This window comes from Lithobates pipiens, unplaced genomic scaffold (genome assembly GCF_037356315.1).
Source record: "Lithobates pipiens isolate NorthernLeopardFrog02 unplaced genomic scaffold, aLitPip1_a1.2 Scaffold_18, whole genome shotgun sequence".
Taxonomy (NCBI): domain Eukaryota; kingdom Metazoa; phylum Chordata; class Amphibia; order Anura; family Ranidae; genus Lithobates; species Lithobates pipiens.
The window spans coordinates 305,681,197-305,701,137 of record NW_027507758.1 but is presented as its reverse complement, the minus strand read 5'-3'; the positions used below and the strand labels follow the sequence as shown (position 1 = coordinate 305,701,137).

The 19,941-nt window shown below is 42.1% G+C and overlaps 1 protein-coding gene across 1 annotated transcript in view; it reads right to left on the bottom strand.

Moving 5' to 3' along the window:
• ASCC3 (activating signal cointegrator 1 complex subunit 3) overlaps positions 1–19,941 on the bottom strand; it is a 1,010,279-nt gene that overhangs the window by 656,208 nt on the left and 334,130 nt on the right. The window contains exon 12 of the mRNA XM_077487192.1: positions 14,738–14,914. Within this exon, the coding sequence (XP_077343318.1) occupies positions 14,738–14,914 (177 nt within the window). The remainder of the gene's footprint in view (positions 1–14,737; positions 14,915–19,941) is intronic.

The window sequence follows — 19,941 nt, the reverse complement described above, 5'->3', positions numbered from 1 at the left end:
TACTTTGTGTTGGTCTATCACATAAAATGTCAATAAAATACATTTACGTTTTTGGCTGTAACATGGCAAATTTTGGGAAACTTCAGGGGGTATGAAGTTTTCAAGGCCACTGTATATATACATATATGTATATGTATACACTGCTCAAAAAAAAATTAAAGAAATGCTTTGAAAACACATCAGATGTTAATGGGGAAATATATAATGCTGGATATCTATACTGATATGGACTGAGTAATGTGTTAGGAACGAAAGGATGCCACCTTGTTTGAGGGAAATGAAAAATATTATCCTACTGAGGGTTGAACTCAAAGACACTCAAAAAAATTATGCAGCAGGCTAATCAGTTTTGCTGAAATATCATTGCAGTAACCCAAAATGGTACTCAGTAGTTTGTATGGCCCCCATGTGCTTGTATGCATGTCTGACAACGTTGGGGGGGGTGATCCTAATGAGACAACGGATGGTGGCCTTGGGTAGTTACTCCCAGATCTGGACCAGGGCATCACTGAGCCTGTGAAAAGACTGGAGGTGCAACCTGGCGGCACCAGATGTACCCAAAACATAATGTCCCAAAGGTGTGCTATTTGATTGAGGTCAGGCAAGTGTTGGGGCCATTCAACTGTATCAATTCCTTCATCCTTCAGGAACAGGCTGCATACTCTCATCGCATGAGGTCGGGCATTGTCATGCACCAGGAGGAACTCAGGACCCACTGCACCAGTGTAGGGACTGACAGTGGGTCCAAAGATTTAATCCCAATACCTAATGGCAGTGAGGGTGCCATTGTCTAGCCTGTAGAGGTCTGTGCGTCCATCCATGGATATGCCTCCCCAGACCATCATTGACCCACCACAAAACCGGTCATGCTGAACGATGTTACAGGCAGAATAGCAGAGGAGAGGGTTGGGAGACCCGCCAACGTCACGCACGCTGGGCTAGGAAAGTGGGAGGAGCCCCCGCAAAAGAACGATGATCAGTCGGCAGTGGCCTGGGCGGTCCCAACGATGCCCGCAAGTGTAGTAACATCATTGTGATGGACAGTTTATTTACCCATCATTTGTCATCTTGCAAACCATTGGCTTCATTTAATGTCCCAAGCCTCTCCTCTTCTACTCGCTAGTGATTTGCTCAAGCGAGTGTATAGGCGTGTGAAGCTGGCTTTTTGGAGAGTGCCTCTTGGTATGTCATTATATTATCTTGTAGTCAGGAAGTGATCTTTAAATCTGGGATTAAATGTTCAAATATTTGGAGATGAGTTATTGCTTGGCGTATTTTAGTGCTAGGGTCAAGGCTCGTCTGGATTTTTTCCCACACTGAAAGGGTCACTGCTATTGATGGTAGTGTAGGGCAAGTTAGCGGTAAGTTTGTGAGTTTAGCTAGGAGCAAAGAGGGTACGTTTTAATTCTTTAGGATAGATTTTTCATCTTTACCCAGAGTTTAGTAGATTCTGGATCAAACCATGCCTTCATTTGATCCAATATGGCTGCTCTGTAATAATTGTGAATAATTGGAAAGCCTGTTCCACCTGAATACTTATGTCTTTGTATAGTGGAATATGGTACTTTAGGCAATTTACTCTAACATATAAATTTTCTGAAAAGTTTATCTGTAAGGTTGAAAAAGGATTCTGGGGATGGTTCTAAAGTAGTAAATAATTTAAGGTAGAAGGATCATTTTTAGGGCTGTAATTCTGCCTAGCCAAGATTGTTCATAGCAAGCTATATGCAATAAATCACTTTTAATAGTTTCCAATAAGGTAGTGAAGTTTGCTTCATACGTGGATGAAGTAGGGGAAGCTAATTTAATGCCCAGATATGGAATTATTTTGGACATCCATTGGAAGGAGAAATGATCTTTAAGCTGGGATATTTGCTTTTTAGGGATGTTAATAGGCAATATACAAGATTTAGTTATATTCAACTTATAGTATAAAATTGCACCGTAGTTTTGCAATACCTCTTGTCTCTAATCAGTGAAGAAGCCGAATTTGTGTTCGTTAAGACTACATCATCAGCGAAGAGGCCAATCTTATGAATACATCCTGTGACATTGATCCCCGAAACACTGCTGTCACTTCTAATTGCCTCCGCAATCCATCATTAAGGTGAATATGATGGGAGACAGAGGGCATCCCTGGTTGGTACCATTAGTAATATAGAATTTTTCGGAAATGGCATTGGACGAGAAGACTCTGGTTGATGGTTTGGTGTATAATGAGAGAATAGGGCCTTGGAGGCCAAATTTTTGTAGAGTTGCTTTGCGGTATCCCCAGTGGACCCTATCAAAAGCTTTTTCTGCATCCAATGCCAAGATTGCCACATGAGTTTTTTCTGGATTCTACTAAGTGTAGAAGGTTAAACAGTCTCCTTGTGCCATCTGGAGTCGGTCTCCCCTTGACAAAATCTACTTGGTCTGCTTTAACTAAAGATAGGGTGATATTGGTCAATCTTTTCGCTAGGATGTTGGCCTAGATTTTTAAATCTGTGTTCAGAAGAGAGATGAGAGTCTAAAATTTTGTGGGGTATCCGGCTTCTTACCTGGCTTCGGCAATGTGACAATAGTTGCCTGCAACATTTCTTCAGGAAAGGAAGATAAAGAGGCAACGCTGTTGAACAGTGTACTCAGGTATGGGACTAAAGTCTGAGAGAAGGCTTTATAATATTCTGAAGAGAAGCCATCAGTGCCCAGCGACTTGTTTTTTGGTAGGGTATGGATAGTATCTAGAATTTCTTTAGGTAATATTGGTGCATTGAGTGATGTTAGTTGTTCTTCATTCAGTGAAGGTAGGGTGATTGTGTTAAGGAATTAATTAGTAGCCTGTTCAGTGGGCTGCGGTGTGTTACTATCTAGGTGGAAGTTATATAGGTCTCTATAATATTTCATAAAAGCATTGGCAATCTTTGTCGGGCGGTGCTCTAATTTTCCTGTATGTGGGTCTTTGATGGTAGTCAGTTTTGCCTTTTGTTGTCGTTTGTCAATATAGTTTGCTAACAATTTACATGCCTTGTTTCCAAGTGCGTAATACATTGCTTTAGCTCATCTTAGCCCTTGTACACACGGTCGGAGAATCCGTCGGAATGTGTCCTATCGGACCGTGTTGCCGGATAATCCGACTGTGTGTGGTATGCATCGGACTGATTCCGTCTGAATATCCGTCGGACCCAATTTTCCAACTTGTTGGAAATATTTTCCGGCAAACTGGTCCGGTCGGACATACTCCAATCATGTGTAGAGAATTCAGATCGGACAAAGTGCCACGCATGCTCAGATCAAATTCCTACATCAAAGCTATTGGCTACTAGCCTGAATGTAGTCCCATCGTAACGAAATTACGTCATCACGTTCTGAAAGATCGGATTTTTCGACAACTTTGTCCGACCGTGTGTATGCAACAGTTTCGGACAAGATCCGACGGATTTGGTTGTCGAAATCTCCGACCGTGTGTACAGGGGCTTAGATAGTTCTGATGGGATGAGATAAGTGACAAACGAACCTTGTGTCTACAATTAAATAGGTCAGTTTCTAATGTAGGGGAAGGATTGTGTTTAAATAGTGTTTCTAATTTTTTTTTTTAAGATCTTTGAGTAAGGTGTTCAACAGCCCTGCCTTCCCTCCTTTTTTCTCTTGCAGCCACTTGGATTAATAGATCCCTGCTAAATGCCTTGTGAGTACACCACAAGGATGCTATATTTGTGTCCTTGCTGTGATTTATCTGGAAAAAGTCCTTAAGTTGCTTGTGCAGTCTATTAACACGTATAGTCTTGGAAAGCAAATCTACGTTGTTCCTCCAAAGATAGGTCAGGGGATCCGAGTTTTGCTCTTTTAAGACTATGGACACTGACGCATGGTCCAACCATGTAATAGAGTGAATTGTGACCGATAGGGTTTTCTGTAGCAGGGTAAGGTCCGAGAGGATGATCAAATCTTGAATATGCCTGGTGAGGTCAATTATTGAATATGCCTGGTGAGGGTATGATTAATAGGTAAAGTCTTTTTTCAGAGGAGTGTATACATCTCCATGTATCATATAGGTTGTTATCTGAAAGGAAAGATTGGATTTCATGTCTTAGGGGACTCTGGATGTGAACAGTCCATAGATTTGTTGACCACACAATTTAAATCTCCTCAAAGGTGAAGTGAGGCTTTCTTGATATTCTCAACCTTTTTTAGTAGAGATTTCAAAAATCTTATCTGTCTCCTATTAGGGGTATACAGATTAACCAGAGTACAAGTTGTCTTGTTTAAGTCACACATCAAGATAATATACCTACCATTAGGGTCTGAATAAGGGCCCTTTCACAATTATTCATTTTTATGTGTTTTTGGGGTTAACAAAAAAAAAAAGAATCTGAATTAAAATGTATGAAAAATATGTCCCTTTAAATCCTGTTGCACTCTTCACATTAGTTCGCTTCATGTGCTGTGTGTTTTTAAAGTCCTGCATTCTGCATCTTTGGTGCACTTTCAAAAGTGCACCAAAAAAGCATGTCGCCATAATTTCTCTAGAAAATACACCAAAAATCATCAAAAACGCACTTGTGGTGTATTGTTTTGAGTCACAGGTTGCATAGGTGCATGAGTGAAGAGTCCAGATGCATGTTTATTGCATTTTTTCAACAGAACAGTGAGAAAGGGCTAATAAATGTGATGTTGTGTCTAGTACAGCTCACTCCAGACAGAATGGTCAAGCTTGGATTTCATTGCATAACTCGTAAAAAGCAAGGTCAACTTTTAAAGATACAATTAAGCATACAACTGCATGTCTTTAGCAAGCGATTCATTTTAATTCAAATGTGCAGCCAAACTGCAATCTGTAAGGATAATTAAGGAGAAGCAATGGCAGTTTTTATAGACAGATACTTGATACAATTAATGAAGGTTAAAATATGCACATTGCAATAAGTGCCATATGGCAAACTATCCTTTTGTGTATAAACTTGAAACCACTCCCTATGGTTAGCGGGCATCTCTTTTTACAGAAACACAGATGAGGAGGTTATTTTAACCCTTAACACAAAAAGCTTGTCACTGCAAAATCATACTTAAATTTACAGAGGAAACTGCTGACATAGAACGCAGGAAGCAAGATTGGTTTTGAAGTAGCATGTGTAATAATATGAAGACTAATGAGCCTTGCAATATGTATGTGACAGCAAGGAAGGTGGGATAAAAAAAATAATACTTCATGAAAGAAAATAAGGGGGGGGGGGGGGGGGTTGCAATCACATTCAATTGCACTTTGAATCCAATATAATTGATAACATTTTTTTTCTTTATATTTTCAGTCTAACATTGCCTGACTGAGGCCTATCTATTCAATTATACACTATGATTCAGGTAAAGGACTATAGCTTTTTGTATTAAATATTATGTTGTCCAAAATAACATTTAAAATGAGACTAAATAATAAGCATACAGTATCTTACAAAACTGAGTACACCCCTCACATTTTTGTAAATATATTATATCTTTTCACGTGACAACACAACAAGAAATGACACTTTGCTCCACTGTTAATTGATGAGTGCACAGCTTGTATAACTGTGTAAATTTGCTGCCCCCTCAAAATAACTCAACACACAGCCATTAATGTCTAAATACTCTGCCAACAAAAGTGAGTACACCCCTAAGTGAAAATGCCCAAATTGAGCTCAATTAGCCATTTTTCCCTTACAGATGTCATGTGACTTGTTAGTGTTACAAGGTCTTAGGTGTGAATGGGGAGCAGGTGTGTTAAATTTGGTGTTAACATTCTCACTCTCTCATACTGGTCACTAAAAGTTCAATATGCCACCTCACGGCAAAGAAATCTCGGAGTATCTGAAAAAAAAAGTATTGTTGCTCTACATAAAGATGGCCAAGGCTATAAGAAGATTGCCAAGACCCTGAAATTGAGCTGTAGTACAGTGGCTAAGAACATACAGTGGTTTAACAGGACAGGTTCCACTCAGAACAGGTCTTGTCATGGTCTACTAAAGATGTTGAGTGCACGTGCTCAGCGTCATATCCAGAGGTTGTCTTTGGGAAATAGGCATATATGAGTGCTGCCGACTTTGCTGCAGATGTTGAAGGGGTGGGGGGTCAGCCTGTCAGTGTTCAGACCATATGCCGAACACTGCATTAAACTGGTCTGCATGCCTGTCATCCAAGAAGGAAGCCTCTTTTATTGTATTATTATTATTGTTATGTATTATAGCAAAACAGTTTTTTTCTTTTTTCAAAATTGTCGCTCTTCTTTTGTTCATAGCACAAAAAATAAAACCTGCAGATGTGATCAAATACCACCAAAAGAAAGCTACATTTGTGGGAAAAACCGACAGAGAGAGCTTTCTTTTGGTGGTATTTGATCCTCACTGCCTTTTTTATTTTTTGTGCCATAAACAAAAAAGTCAGACAATTTCGAAAAAAATGTGAAAATGTAAAAAGTCAAATCTCATCATAAATTTAGGCCAATATGTATTCTGCTACATGTTTTTGGTAAAACAAATCCCAATAAATGTATATTGATTGGTTTACGTGAACGTTATAGCGTCTACAAATATATGGGAAATATTTATGGACTTTTTTTTTTTCATACTATAGCAAGACTGCAAGGTTTCGGTGGACAATCGGACACTGACTAACACTTTGCGGGTACCAGTGACACTAATACAGGGGTTAAACATCTAGGGTGACCAAAGGGTTAACAGTGTGCCCAGACAGAGCTTTTGCCTATTGCATGTGCTGATTTCCTGCTTTGCAGGAACAGAGAATCCACCCCTTCCCCCCATCTCAGAACGGAGATATGCCTTGTTTACATAGGTAGATCCACTGTATCACCAATGATCGGCGGGCGATGAAGGACATAAAGTACCCGCAGATCAGCTTCTGGTGGGAATATCCACAGCAGAAGCCTGCAGTGTACATGCGTGCCCCCTGCAGGCTGAAGTGCAGAATCACATATATAAATGTGATACTGTACAGAAGAGCCGCCCTGTAGCAGTAAAAAAAAAAAAAAAAAAAATATATAGAAGGAAAACAAAAAAATAGGATTTTTATAACAGCTTACCTGTAAAATCATTTTCGTGGAGTACATGACGGGACACAGCGCCATGATAGTTACTATGTAGGTAAAATAGGCCACCTTTAGGTAATGGACACTGGCACACCCTAAGACAGGAAGTTAACTCCCTGTATAACCCCTTCCATTACTGGGAGTACCTCAGTTTTTGTAGCAAAGCAATATAGGTGCATCCAAAGAGGAGTATAAACTCTGTGTCCTGTGATGTACTCCAAGAAAATAATTTTACAGCTAAGCTGTTATAAAAATCGTATTTTCTTTATCGCACATCACGGGACACAGAGCAATAGTAGTTACTATGTGGGATGTCCCAGAGCAATGCTATCTGGGGGGGGTGGGGCGATATCCTCATGCCTTTTTACATCCACCTGATAGAATCTGGTGAATGTATGGACTGCCGACCAAGTTGTGGCCTTGCAGATTTGAGCCATGGAGGCTTGGTGATGCCCAGCCCATGACGCATTAATCACCCCCGATGGAGTGTGCTTTGATTTGAAAAGGTGGAATCTTCCTCCTCAAAACATAAGCTTTAACAATTACTTGCCAAATCCACTTAGAAATAGTAGATTTTGATGCTGCATGTCCTTTTCTAGGACCTTCAGGCAACACAAACAAAACATCAGTTTTTGAAATCAGAGCAGTCGCTTTCAAGTAGACTTTGATTGCTCTCACTACATCAAGAGAATGTAGCAACTTTCCTTCCGTAGAACAGGATTCTGGAAAAAAATGAAGGTAGAACAATATCCTAGTTTTTTTTTGGTAGAAAGCTAGGATGAGCACGCAATACCACGTTATCCTTGTGAATAATTGAATATGGCTCTTTACAAGAAAGAGCAGCTGAAGATATGGCTACGAGAAAAGCGAACTTTATTGTCAAAAAGACCAAGGGAATATGTCGTATTGGCTCAAAAGGCTGTTTCTGTAATGCCGACAGAACTAAATTAAAATCCCAAGGGTTCAGCGGTGACCTAACTCATGGTTTAAGTCGTGTCACCTCCTATATAAAGCTACAGACCAAAGAATGCAAAGCAAGTGGTTGTTGAAACAATACCGATAAGGCAGAGACCTGCCCTTTGACAGTACTCAAGGCCAGCTTCATCTCTTACCCCATTTTTAGAAAGGCAAGGATTCTACCTATGACATATTTTCTGGGATGCCAACCTCTGTATTCCTACCAGGAAACATATGCCTTCCAGACTCTATAATATATGACTCTAGAGGCCGGTTTCCTTGCACTAATCAAAGTAGATACAACTGATCCTAACAGCTCATTCTTCTTTGCTCTGACCACCTGAATCAGCTCCTTTATGGCGCTGATTTTTGCCTGGGGCAAGAATACCCTTTTCTGGGCTGTATCTATGATCAAACCCAAGTACTCTAATCTCCTTGATGGTTTTAACCGCTTGCTGCCCGCCGGCTGTCATATGACGGCCAGGCAGCACGGCTCTCGTTCTGGGAGAGTGGCATATGATGTCCTCCCAATTAAACAGGGAATGCGTGCGATCGTGCGTGCCCATTCCTGTTCCTTCAGTGGCAGCGTGTCACGGAGACACAACTTGCCACCGAGGGGGGTGAACAGCCATTGGGCAAGGCTGTTTACCACGTGATCGGCTGTGATGAAGTCACGGCCGATCACAGGTGGTACCACCCCACTTTGCACGATGCATGCGTGCGATCGGGAACAAGCTGCTCATGCATGTCGGTGGTGGCGTGTTCCCGGGAACACTGCCTGTCACCGACGCTGGTAAACAGTCATTGGCTGGCGGCTGTTTAGCACGTGATCGGCTGTGATCCTTTCACCAAACCGCAGTAACGAGATGTTACTGGGTTCTCCTCCTCACACACCGGTCGTGTGTGGAGGAGATTACGGGAACATCTCGTTACCACCTACAGTGTGCACCAACACACACTGATGGCTCCCCCAATAAAGAGGACCTGTCAACACCCATCAACGTACCTATGACAGTCCATCAGAGTACCTGTCACACTCCATCAGAGTACCCGAGTACCCGTCACAGTCCACCCGAGAACCTGTCACAGCCCATATGAGTATCTGTCACAGCCCATATGAGTACCTGAGTACCTGTCACAGTTCATCGGAGTACCCTGAGTACCTGTTACAGCCCATATGAGTACCGAGTACCTGTCACTGCCCTTCATAGTACCCGAATACGAGTCACCAGCCCATGAGGGTACTCGAGTACCTATCTGTAGCCCATCAGAGTACCCGAGTAACTTTCACCAGACCATCAGTGTACCCGAGTACATGTCACAGTCCATCAGAGTACTCGAGTACCCATCACCGCCCTTTATAGTACCCGCATACCAGTCACCAGCCCATCAAGGTACCCAAGTACCTATCTGTAGCCCATCAGAGTACCCGAGTACCTGTCACCAGGCCATCAGAGTATCCGAGTACCTGTCACCAGGCCATCAGAGTATCCGAGTACCTGTCACCAGGCCATCAGAGTAAACGAGTACTTGTCACCAGCCCATCAGAGTAAACGAGCACCTGTCACCAGCACATCAGAGTACCCGAGCACCTGTCACCAGCCCATCAGAATAACCGAGTACCTGTCACCAGCCCATCAGATTAACCAAGTACCTGTCACCAGTCCATCAGAGTACCCGAGTACCTGTCACCAGCCCATCAGAGTACCCGAGTACCTATCTGCAGCTTATGCCTCATAGAATATACGTTGAGGTGTTTGCTTTCCAAAATTGAGTCATTTTGTGGGTAATTCCACTGTGCTGGTGCTCAAGGACCTTCAAAAGTGTGATGGGTAGGAATGAAATGAGATGTGTAATTTATTCTCCTAGAACGCCTGAAGTCCTAGAAAGCTTGAAGGTACTATTTCAATGTTGGTCCTCTGTATGTGGCCAGGCTGTGTAAAAGTCTCACACATGTGGTATCGCCATACTCAGGAAGAGTAGCAGAACGTATTTAGGAGTGTAATTTGTGGTATGTATATGCTGTGTGTGATGAATAACCTGATAATTTGACAATTTTGTAAAAAAATAAATAATAAAAAAAAAACTTCATTTTGCAAAGGATTGTGGGAAAAAATTACAACTTAAAAAAAACTCACCATGCTACTTACTTAATACCTTGGAATGTCTACTTTCTAAAAAGGGGTCATTTGGGGGGGTATTTATATTTTCCTGACTTGTTAGTGTCTCAAGAAATGAGATACACCTGATGTACTGAAGGCCTGATCAGATGTGATAAATTTTCAGTGATTGGCACCATAGATTGTAGACTCTATAACGTTCACAAAGATCAAGTAATATAAACAAATTTGGGTTATGTTTACCAAAGATATGTAGCAGTATAAATTCTGGCCAAAATTTATTTAAAAAATTACTAATTAGCAACATTTTATGACAGAAACAAAGAAAAGAGCATTTTATTTCACAAAATTTACATTTTTTTTTTTATTTATAGCACAAAAAATAAAAAATAAAACACTAGTGATTAAATACCCCCAAAAGAAAGCTCTATTTGTGTGAAAAAAGGACGCAAGTTTCATATGGGTACAGTGTTGCATTGTCATTCAAATTGTAAGAGCGCTGAAAATTGGTCTGGGCAAGAAGGGGGTGTAAGTGCACTGTATTGAGGTGGTTAAGGAAGATTTCTCTAGGTTGAGAATCCAACCTAGGTATTCCAGGTAGTCGACTGTGGTGACCATACTTTGGTCTAAGCGCGGTACAGACCAGTCTATCAAGAGCAGGTCATCTAGGTATGCTATAATTGTTATACCTTGAGCCCTTAATCTGGCCAGATGAGGGAACAGAACCTTAGAAAAAACGAGGAGATGGGAACTCTCGTAACCTAGAGTTATTGTGGAGATCACATATCTTTCTCAAAACCCTTCCTGCCAGACCCTCGAGAACTGCAGAAGTCTCCCCCCCACTTGAGCAAGTGGGGGCGCACCTTCACAAAGAGGCTTTAGCATTTTGTTTGTAGGATTCCTTCCCTAGGACTTGTTCTGTCCCTGGGATTAACCCTGAGGACTACTTTTTGAACCTGACGGTGAAGGCAGTCGGGACTGCCTGAGGGCTGATGCCCCTGGCCCTGGGGGAGGAGTTTGTTTAAATGAGGGATGTTTACTCCTTTTCTTAACTGGCAAAAGGGTACTTTTTTGGATGTATTTGACCAAATCATCATCAAACAGCCGTTCACCACAGAAAGGAAAAAACAGCTGGGAGTTTTTTTTGCATGGCACTTTGGCTGACAAATTTTTCAACCATAAGATTCTATACATATGCACCAGCCCGTGAGGCCTAAAGAATAGAATCCCTCATAGTGTCAATGGTAAACCTTTTAGAGAATTTTTTCCTCCTATGGGATACAGTACTGGACTTTTTAGGAGAAAAAAAAACATGTCAAAGTCACGTGACAGTGACGTAACGCGTAAGAAAGCAGACGGACACCGGAAGTGGCGTTCATACACGAGCGGGCCACTCGTATCTGTGTATTGTGCAGTTTCCTTTTAAATGATGTGAGTAGCATTTTAATTTTTAATAAATTTTGGATTATGGAAATTACTACACCATAACAGGCTACACGATTTTGTTTTTTAAGCATTTTTCAAGTCACCCTCGATATCTATTTTGGAAATAATAAGTTGGTTTGGACAGGAGAAGTGAAACACAGGAGCCAGCCCTCTTTGAGGATTTAACGATTTGTGCTGTTCACCTTACAGCTATAAGGTAATTATTTAGTACACTCACGGGCTCAGTGGACGCTTAAGAATCACTAGTGCTTTTGAACACTATCTGCCACTTATGTGTGATGTTTCACTGACTTCACTGTTTTGAAGATTTTTTTCACTGCATATATAGACTTTCACTCCAGTGGCACTTGACATTTCAGATCGAGCTATATGCAATATTGTGGATCACGGACCTCTTTTATATCAATGTGCCACACTTGTTCATTTTTTATTTATTTTTATTCATGTTGATATTTCCATGTTTGATTACTTGTCAATTACAATTTTTTTATTTATGTGAATATTGTAGTTATTTAATAGCACATCAGCACTTTATATGGTATTGTGGCTATTTAGCAGCACAGCAGCACTTTATATGGTAGCACTATTCACTTTATATTTGAATATTTTTTTTCACTTTTATTTATTGTATCACATTAATTATTGACATTTTCACGTTAGGAGCGTAACACCACTTTAGAATATTTAATAGGCTTTTGAGCTGATTCGGGTTAAGGGTTTCTTCTGTAAGAGATTGCACTAGCAATTTCTCAGATTGTGAAGCTGAAGAGGGATCTTCCCCGACTGACCCCTAGAAAGAGGAGTCATCAGCCTCTTCCTGGTCCCCTGAGGGGAATTCATCCTCTCACACCCACCGTTCCTCTGTCTGAGGGACCTGGGTGGTAGAAGGGGACCTATTGCGTCTCCCATTCTGGGAGGATGTGATTAAAGCAACTAACCTTTCCTTCAAAACCACCAAGGCTGAGGAAAAAACTTCTTCAGTAAAATATAGACAGAAGCTGAATTGTTGGAAACAATTGCAACACTTGACCGGCCCAATGGCTCACCCTGACCAGCCACCCCAGGGCTTTCAGGGGAGGATGGTTTGCAGGGGCGAGATTTATTGTCTCCAGAGCCTGAAGGTGACACCCTTGGGGCTCTTTTTTGGGGTGTTTACCCCTCCCCTTCTGCCAGGCATAGTCCTAAGTAGAAACACAGAGGTACTGCCAGAAAAAAGTGCACCCATTGTTGAGCAATAGTCCAGCACTGCTGCTGCTATTAACACTTCAGCCTGGTACTAAGTAAATGTGCCTTGGTGAATGCTTGCGTCACCACACTTACATGCCCCCATCTGCTTTCGTGTCCCTCCAACAGCCAAAATGAAGCCTGGCAATTGAGACTTCATAGCTAATGCAGACCTGCACTGAGGACATTGAAGCACGCCTTTGCCGTGCTAAGCCCCCCTCCCCTGTCTTCCCACCCCCACCCTTTTCAAAAAAGGTAGTTTCCCTTGCATGGGGCTCCGATCTGACCGGATCGGTGTGTGGATGGGGGTGGAGGAGAGGAGAAAGAGCAGGAGAGCCGTCGCTGTTTCAAAGTGGCAGAAGGAGTGGAGCAGCATACCGCCGACCATCCTGGACTCCCTCTGGAGAGGGAGTGAAAATCCTGCATGGGTGGGGGACGTTTTGCAAAAAATGCAACCCCCTACATCTTACCGGGGCTTAGGACTGCTTAGCTGATGGAAGGCTGCAGCTTCTGCTGACACAAAGCAAGATATGGAAAGCATGGAACAGGTATGTGCGCTTTACAGCCCCTGGTGGTGACATTTAGGCATGACAACATTAACTATAAGGAAAAAATCCATAAGAAAATTTACAATTCCTTCACGGTGGGCTCCGTTAAAAAACCTTCAAAGACCGGGCCCCTTTTTATCAGGGTTTCCACTCCCAGAAACCCATATAGCACCCTGCCAGGAAGCTTAATAGCTGAAAAAAAACAAATCACTGGATCCCAGAGTCCAGCTCTCAAAAAGTGAAGCGTTACGGGCTAAACCTCGTTTCTTGCGCTACGAGGCCCGAGTACTATTACATTTGGCCAGAAAGACACTTCGAATGGATCTGGTTGCATAGCTTGCCCCAGCAAGGATTACTCCAATGGAGCCTAGCATAGCACATCTTTACTCGTGACCCCCTTCCCCCATAGCCAGGGAACTCGCTCAAGTTTTCCTTTTTCCCTTCTTCCTAAGATATCCAGGGCCTGTTTTATTCTCTCACTTTTTTTTTCCTTCTTGCTCTTTCTTCACTTTATACTACCTAGAGCCTTTCCTTTTCTGTTCTCAGTATATGATTGTGTTTTTTCTGAAACCACAATTACTACTCTCAACAATTTGATACACAGAATACCGTTGTATCTTTTATTGATACCATGCTTTTGAAGTTTGATGTGAGGGTATCCTTCTATTTTTATTTAATTGTTATGAACAATAAAACAAATATTTGTCTCTAAAAAAACCTTTTTAAAAACCACTGCGCAAATATTGTGTGACATAAAATTGCAACACCCACATTTTTTTTCTAGGGACTCTGCTTAAAAATATGATTGGGGGTTCTCAGTCCTTTTCTATCAAAAAAAAAAAAAAGATTTTTACACGTATAACAGAATTGGCCTAGGGGTCAATTAGGTAAGAATCTGTCAATGCTATAGTGAAAGGTTCCTAAAGTGGCAGTAGTCATAGCTATCAAACCCTGGCACACGTGTCGGTAATGTTACCAAAACTGACACAAATGCTTGCCTGAATTAAGGGCAGGTAGTTTTAAAGGAAGCAAAAGTGTTATTAATGCATTATTGAATTCCGCAATTTATGTTTTAAGAAATAGGTTATTTTTGCATTAATAAAACTACCAAGTACTTTATATAGTACATATAAAAAGACAAACGTTTTATAAATGTGACAAGAATATGTAAGTATTAGGAAATATTAGACACTGCGGTGTAATGTGTGGCATAACTAAAATAAGAAATGAGTGAGTTGGAAACTATACAAGAATTCTATAATTGTTTTTTCACGCAGGAGTTATGATATTGGAAGCATCTGGGGTACACCGACACAGTAATTAACACAAAATGATTTTCAACTAAATTAGCCTCTCTCTGTTCAGATAACAGCATTTCTACTTGCCTTGTTGGTTGACTTTATTCCAATAAATGTCTGTCCAAGAGGAACAGGTCGGAATCGTCCATCAAAGTAGAAAAGGCCAATAAATGGATTGACGTGAAGAAATGAAGCCACATCAAGGTAGTTTGGAAGAGTTGCAGACAGGCCTAGGATTCTTATCATACTCTGTGTGGATTCCACCTTAAATGATAGAGAAAGTATATGTAAAAAAAAATGATTCTGTATCTAAACAACATAAAGATAATGATCAGCAAAGATTTTTTTTTTTTTTCTGGTAGGTGGCCTGAAACAAACGCTGGGTTAAATGTTTTTGCAGTATACCAGATACCGTTTCACAGTTGAATAGTACACTCTTTACACATATTTCTCTGGATAGGGAATGGAAACAATTCCAGCACAGTATTTCAGTATTGAAAATGTTAATTTAATGCAGAGTGCCCACAAACCAGCACAAAATTGGTTAGGCATGAATATATATATATATATATATATATATATATATATATATATATATATATATATATATATATATATTTTTTTTTTTAAGTCTTTGAAGTAAGAAACCTGCAAAATATGACTGGCTTTTTTTATTTGCCTGATTAAATGCATATTAATCAGATTTGTCAAATCATAATTTATCAGACCCTTTTTTTTATATATACTAAATGCATCTGCGACATGGATATATTATAAACAATCACTGACAATATGGTTTACTGAATTGTGAAGTATATTAATTCTGATGTTGACTCTGAATGTCTCAATTGTTTTAAAATCTACTGCAAGTCTTGATAATTGGCCTCCTTAACCACTTGCCGACCGCCGCACGCCGATGTACGTCGGCAGAATGGCACGGGCAGGCATAAGCACGTACATGTACGTGATTTGCCTCCCGCGGGTCGGGGGCCCGATCGGGCCCCCGCCCGGTGCCTGCGGCGGTCGGTTTTCGTTCGGGAGCGATCCCGGACGAGGGGACGGCCATTCATTCATGGCCACCCCCTCGCGATCGCTCCCGACGAATGGAAATCCCCGGTGACATCACTTCCTCTCCTGTAATGTAAACACAGGAGAGGAAGTGATGTATTCTCTCCTCCGTGTCGGTATTTTTCGTTCCGACACGGAGGAGAGCGGATCAGTGAGTTGCACCAACACATCCCACACACAGTAGAACATGCCAGGCACACTCACACCCCCCCTTTACCCCCCGATCACCCCCCCAATTACCCCTGCCCCCCCAGTCACAGTGACACCAATGTCATTTTTTTTTTTTTTTTTTTTTTTTTTGCATTGGTGTCATTTGTGACTGTAATAACTGTTAGGGCAGTTAGGGTTAGCCCCCTTTAGTTCTAATGTACCCCCCTAACCCCCCCAATAAAGGTTTAACCCCGTGATCACCCCCCGTCGCCAGTGTCACTAAGGCTGGGTTCACATTGCAGCGGTTTATGAGAACGAATGTGATTCGCACCGCACTGCAGTGCAAATCACATCCGATCTCTGTGCGATTCGAGTTCAGCCATTCGCCGCACCCGCCGCACCCGCCACACCCGCCGCACCCACCGCAAATTCGCACGGGACCCTTTTTTTGGCCCGCAGCAGAATCGGATCGCATGGGTGTTCACACCATGCGATCCGAGTTTGCAGATCGCACTGCGATATGCGAACTGATCTGGGGGTGTCAGTAACATTTCACTGACACTCCCAGCAGTTCGCATAGGGCAGTGTGAACTGCCGCCGGGAGGCATGCGATGCGGGAACCCGCCGCGGATTCGCGGCGTTTCCGCATCGCTCCAGTGTGAACCCAGCCTAATAAGCGATCATTTTTCTGATCGCCGTATTAGTGTCACAGGTGACGCTAGTTAGGCAGGTAGGTATTTAGGTTCGCCGCAGCTTTTTATAGCGCTAGGGACCCCCATATACTACCGCATAAAGCCCCCTGATTGCCCCCTAGTTAACCCTTTCACCAGTGATCACCATATAACTGTTACAGGTGACGCTGGTTGGTTAGTTATTTTTTTATAGTTTCAGGGCACCCGCCATTTATTACCTAATAAAGGTTTAACCCCCTGATCACCCGGCAGGTGTCATTTGTGACTAATAACTGTTAGGGCAGTTAGGGTTAGCCCCCTTTAGTTCTAAGGTACCCCCCTAACCCCCCCAATAAAGGTTTAACCCCGTGATCACCCCCCGTCGCCAGTGTCACTAAGGCTGGGTTCACATTGCAGCGGTTTATGAGAACGGATGTGATTCGCACCGCACTGCAGTGCAAATCACATCCGATCTCTGTGCGATTCGAGTTCAGCTATACAGATAGTATGGCTGAATTCGTGTCGCACCCGCCGCACCCGCCGCAAACTCGCACGGGACCCTTTTTTTGGTCCGCAGCAGAATCGGATCGCATGGGTGTTCACACCATGCGATCCAAGTTTGCAGATCGCACTGCGATATGCGAACTGATCTGGGGGTGTCATTAACATTTCACTGACACTCCCAGCAGTTCGCATAGGGCAGTGTGAACTGCCGCCGGGAGGCATGCGATGCGGGAACCCGCCGCGCATTCGTGGCGTTCCCGCATCGCTCCAGTGTGAACCCAGCCTAATAAGCGATCGTTTTTCTGATCGCTGTATTAGTGTCACAGGTGACGCTAGTTAGGCAGGTAGGTATTTAGGTTCGCCGCAGCTTTTTATAGCGCCAGGGACCCCCATATACTACCGCATAAAGCCCCCTGATTGCCCCCTAGTTAACCCTTTCACCAGTGATCACCATATAACTGTTACAGGTGACGCTGGTTGGTTAGTTATTTTTTTATAGTTTCAGGGCACCCGCCATTTATTACCTAGTCTCACTAGTGTACCCCTAAATTTAGGGGTGTCTACTTTCTAAAATGGGGTCATTTGGGGGGGGGGGTTTGTGCCATCTTGGCATTTTATGGCCTTCAAAACTGTAACGCCCTTAGAAAGCCTGAAGGCGGTGCTTGGTTTTTGGGGCCCCGTACGCGGCTAGGCTCCCAAAAAGTCCCACATATGTGGTATCCCCGTACTCAGGAGAAGCAGCAGAATTTATTTTGGGGTGTCATTTCACATATGCCCATGGCATGCGTGAGCAATATATCATTTAGTGACAACTTTGTGAAAAAAAAAAAAAGTTTGTAATTTTCCCGCAACTTGTGGCAAAATATAAAATATTCCATGGACTCAACATGCCTCTCAGCAAATAGCTTGGGGTGTCTACTTTCTAAAATGGGGTCATTTGTGGGGGTTTTGTGCCATCTTGGCATTTTATGGCCTTCAAAACTGTAATAGGTAGTGAGAAGTGAACTCAAAAAATTACGCCCTTAGAAAGCCTGAAGGCGGTGCTTGGTTTTCGGGGCCCCGTACGCGGCTAGGCTCCCAAAAAGTCCCACATATGTGGTATCCCCGTACTCAGGAGAAGCAGCAGAATTTATTTTGGGGTGTCATTTCACATATGCCCATGGCATGCATGAGCAATATATCATTTAGTGACAACTTTGTGAAAAAAAAAAAAAAAAAAAAAAAGTTTGTAATTTTCCCGCAACTTGTGGCAAAATATAAAATATTCCATGGACTCAACATGCCTCTCAGCAAATAGCTTGGGGTGTCTACTTTCTAAAATGGGGTCATTTGTGGGGGTTTTGTGCCATCTTGGCATTTTATGGCCTTCAAAACTGTAATAGGTAGTGAGGCGTGAAATCAAAAATTTACGCCCTTAGAAAGCCTGAAGGCGGTGCTTGGTTTTCGGGGCCCTGTACGCGGCTAGGCTCCCAAAAAGTCCCACATATGTGGTATCCCCGTACTCAGGAGAAGCAGCAGAATTTATTTTGGGGTGTCATTTCACATACGCCCATAGCATGTGTGAGCAATATATCATTTAGTGACAACTTTGTGTAAAAAAAAAAAAAAATTTTTTTTTTGTCATTATTCAATCGCTTGAGGCAAAAAAATAAAATATTCAATGGGCTCAACATGCCTCTTATCAATTTCCTTAGGGGGTCTACTTTCCAAAATGGGGTCATTTGGGGGGGTTTTGTACTGCCCTGTCATTTTAGCACCTCAAGAAATGAGATAGGCAGTCGTAAACTAAAAGCTGCGTAAATTCCAGAAAACGTACCTTAGTTTGTAGATGTGACAACTTTTGCGCAAACCAATAAATATACAATTATTGACTTTTTTTTTACCAAAGACATGTGGCTGAATACATTTTGGCCTAAATGTATGACTAAAATTGAGTTTATTGGATTTTTCTAATAACAAAAAGTAGAAAATATCATTTTTTTTCAAAATTTGCGGTCTTTTTACGTTTATATCGCAAAAAATAAAAATCGCAGAGGCAATCAAATACCATCAAAAGAAAGCTCTATTTGTGGGAAGAAAAGGACGCAAATTTTGTTTGGGTACAACATTGCATGACCGCGCAATTACCAGTTAAAGCAGCGCAGTGCCAAAGTGTAAAAAGACCTCTGGTCATTTACCAGCAAAATGGTCCGGTCTGAAAGTGGTTAACCACTTCAGCTCTCATACCTGCATGAACTAAACCATAACCATTTTTTTTACATTTCAACTATTGGCAATATTGTTTTGCAAAATAGTTTTTTGTGTTCTAGAACAAAAAATATTTCAATTTTGACCAGTGTTTTACAGTGGATGTAAACCCTCTCCTATACCCAGTGAAGTGAACAGCCTCAGATGATATACAGGGATGGAAACAAATTTCTCTACATAAGTTTTACATGTATATCTGCTGTCTTCAACTTGCTATAAAAAGTCAAAGAAATTAAAAGAAAAAACTGAATATCCTCCAAATGAATGTTCTTCGTTCAGGACCGGCTGGGCTCTTTAAGTGCTCAGCCGGTCCTGAGCTCCGTAACTTTGGCTGTGGGACCAGCGGACCCGATCGCCGCTGGAGTCCCGTGATCGGGTCAGAGCTTAAGAACGAGGAGAGGTCTCTATGAACAACCCTCTCCCCGTGCTTCCTACTGTGGCTGTCACCGATCGTCTGTTCCCTGTTAGAGGGAAAGACGATCAGTGACGTCACATGCCAGGCCACGCCCCCTACAATAAAAAAACCACATAACCCCTCCTCGCCCCCTAGTCGTTAACTGCTTCACTGCCAGTGTCATTTACACAGGAATCGGTGCATTTAAATAGCACTGATTGCTGCATAAATGATAATGTCGCAGTCACAATAAAAAC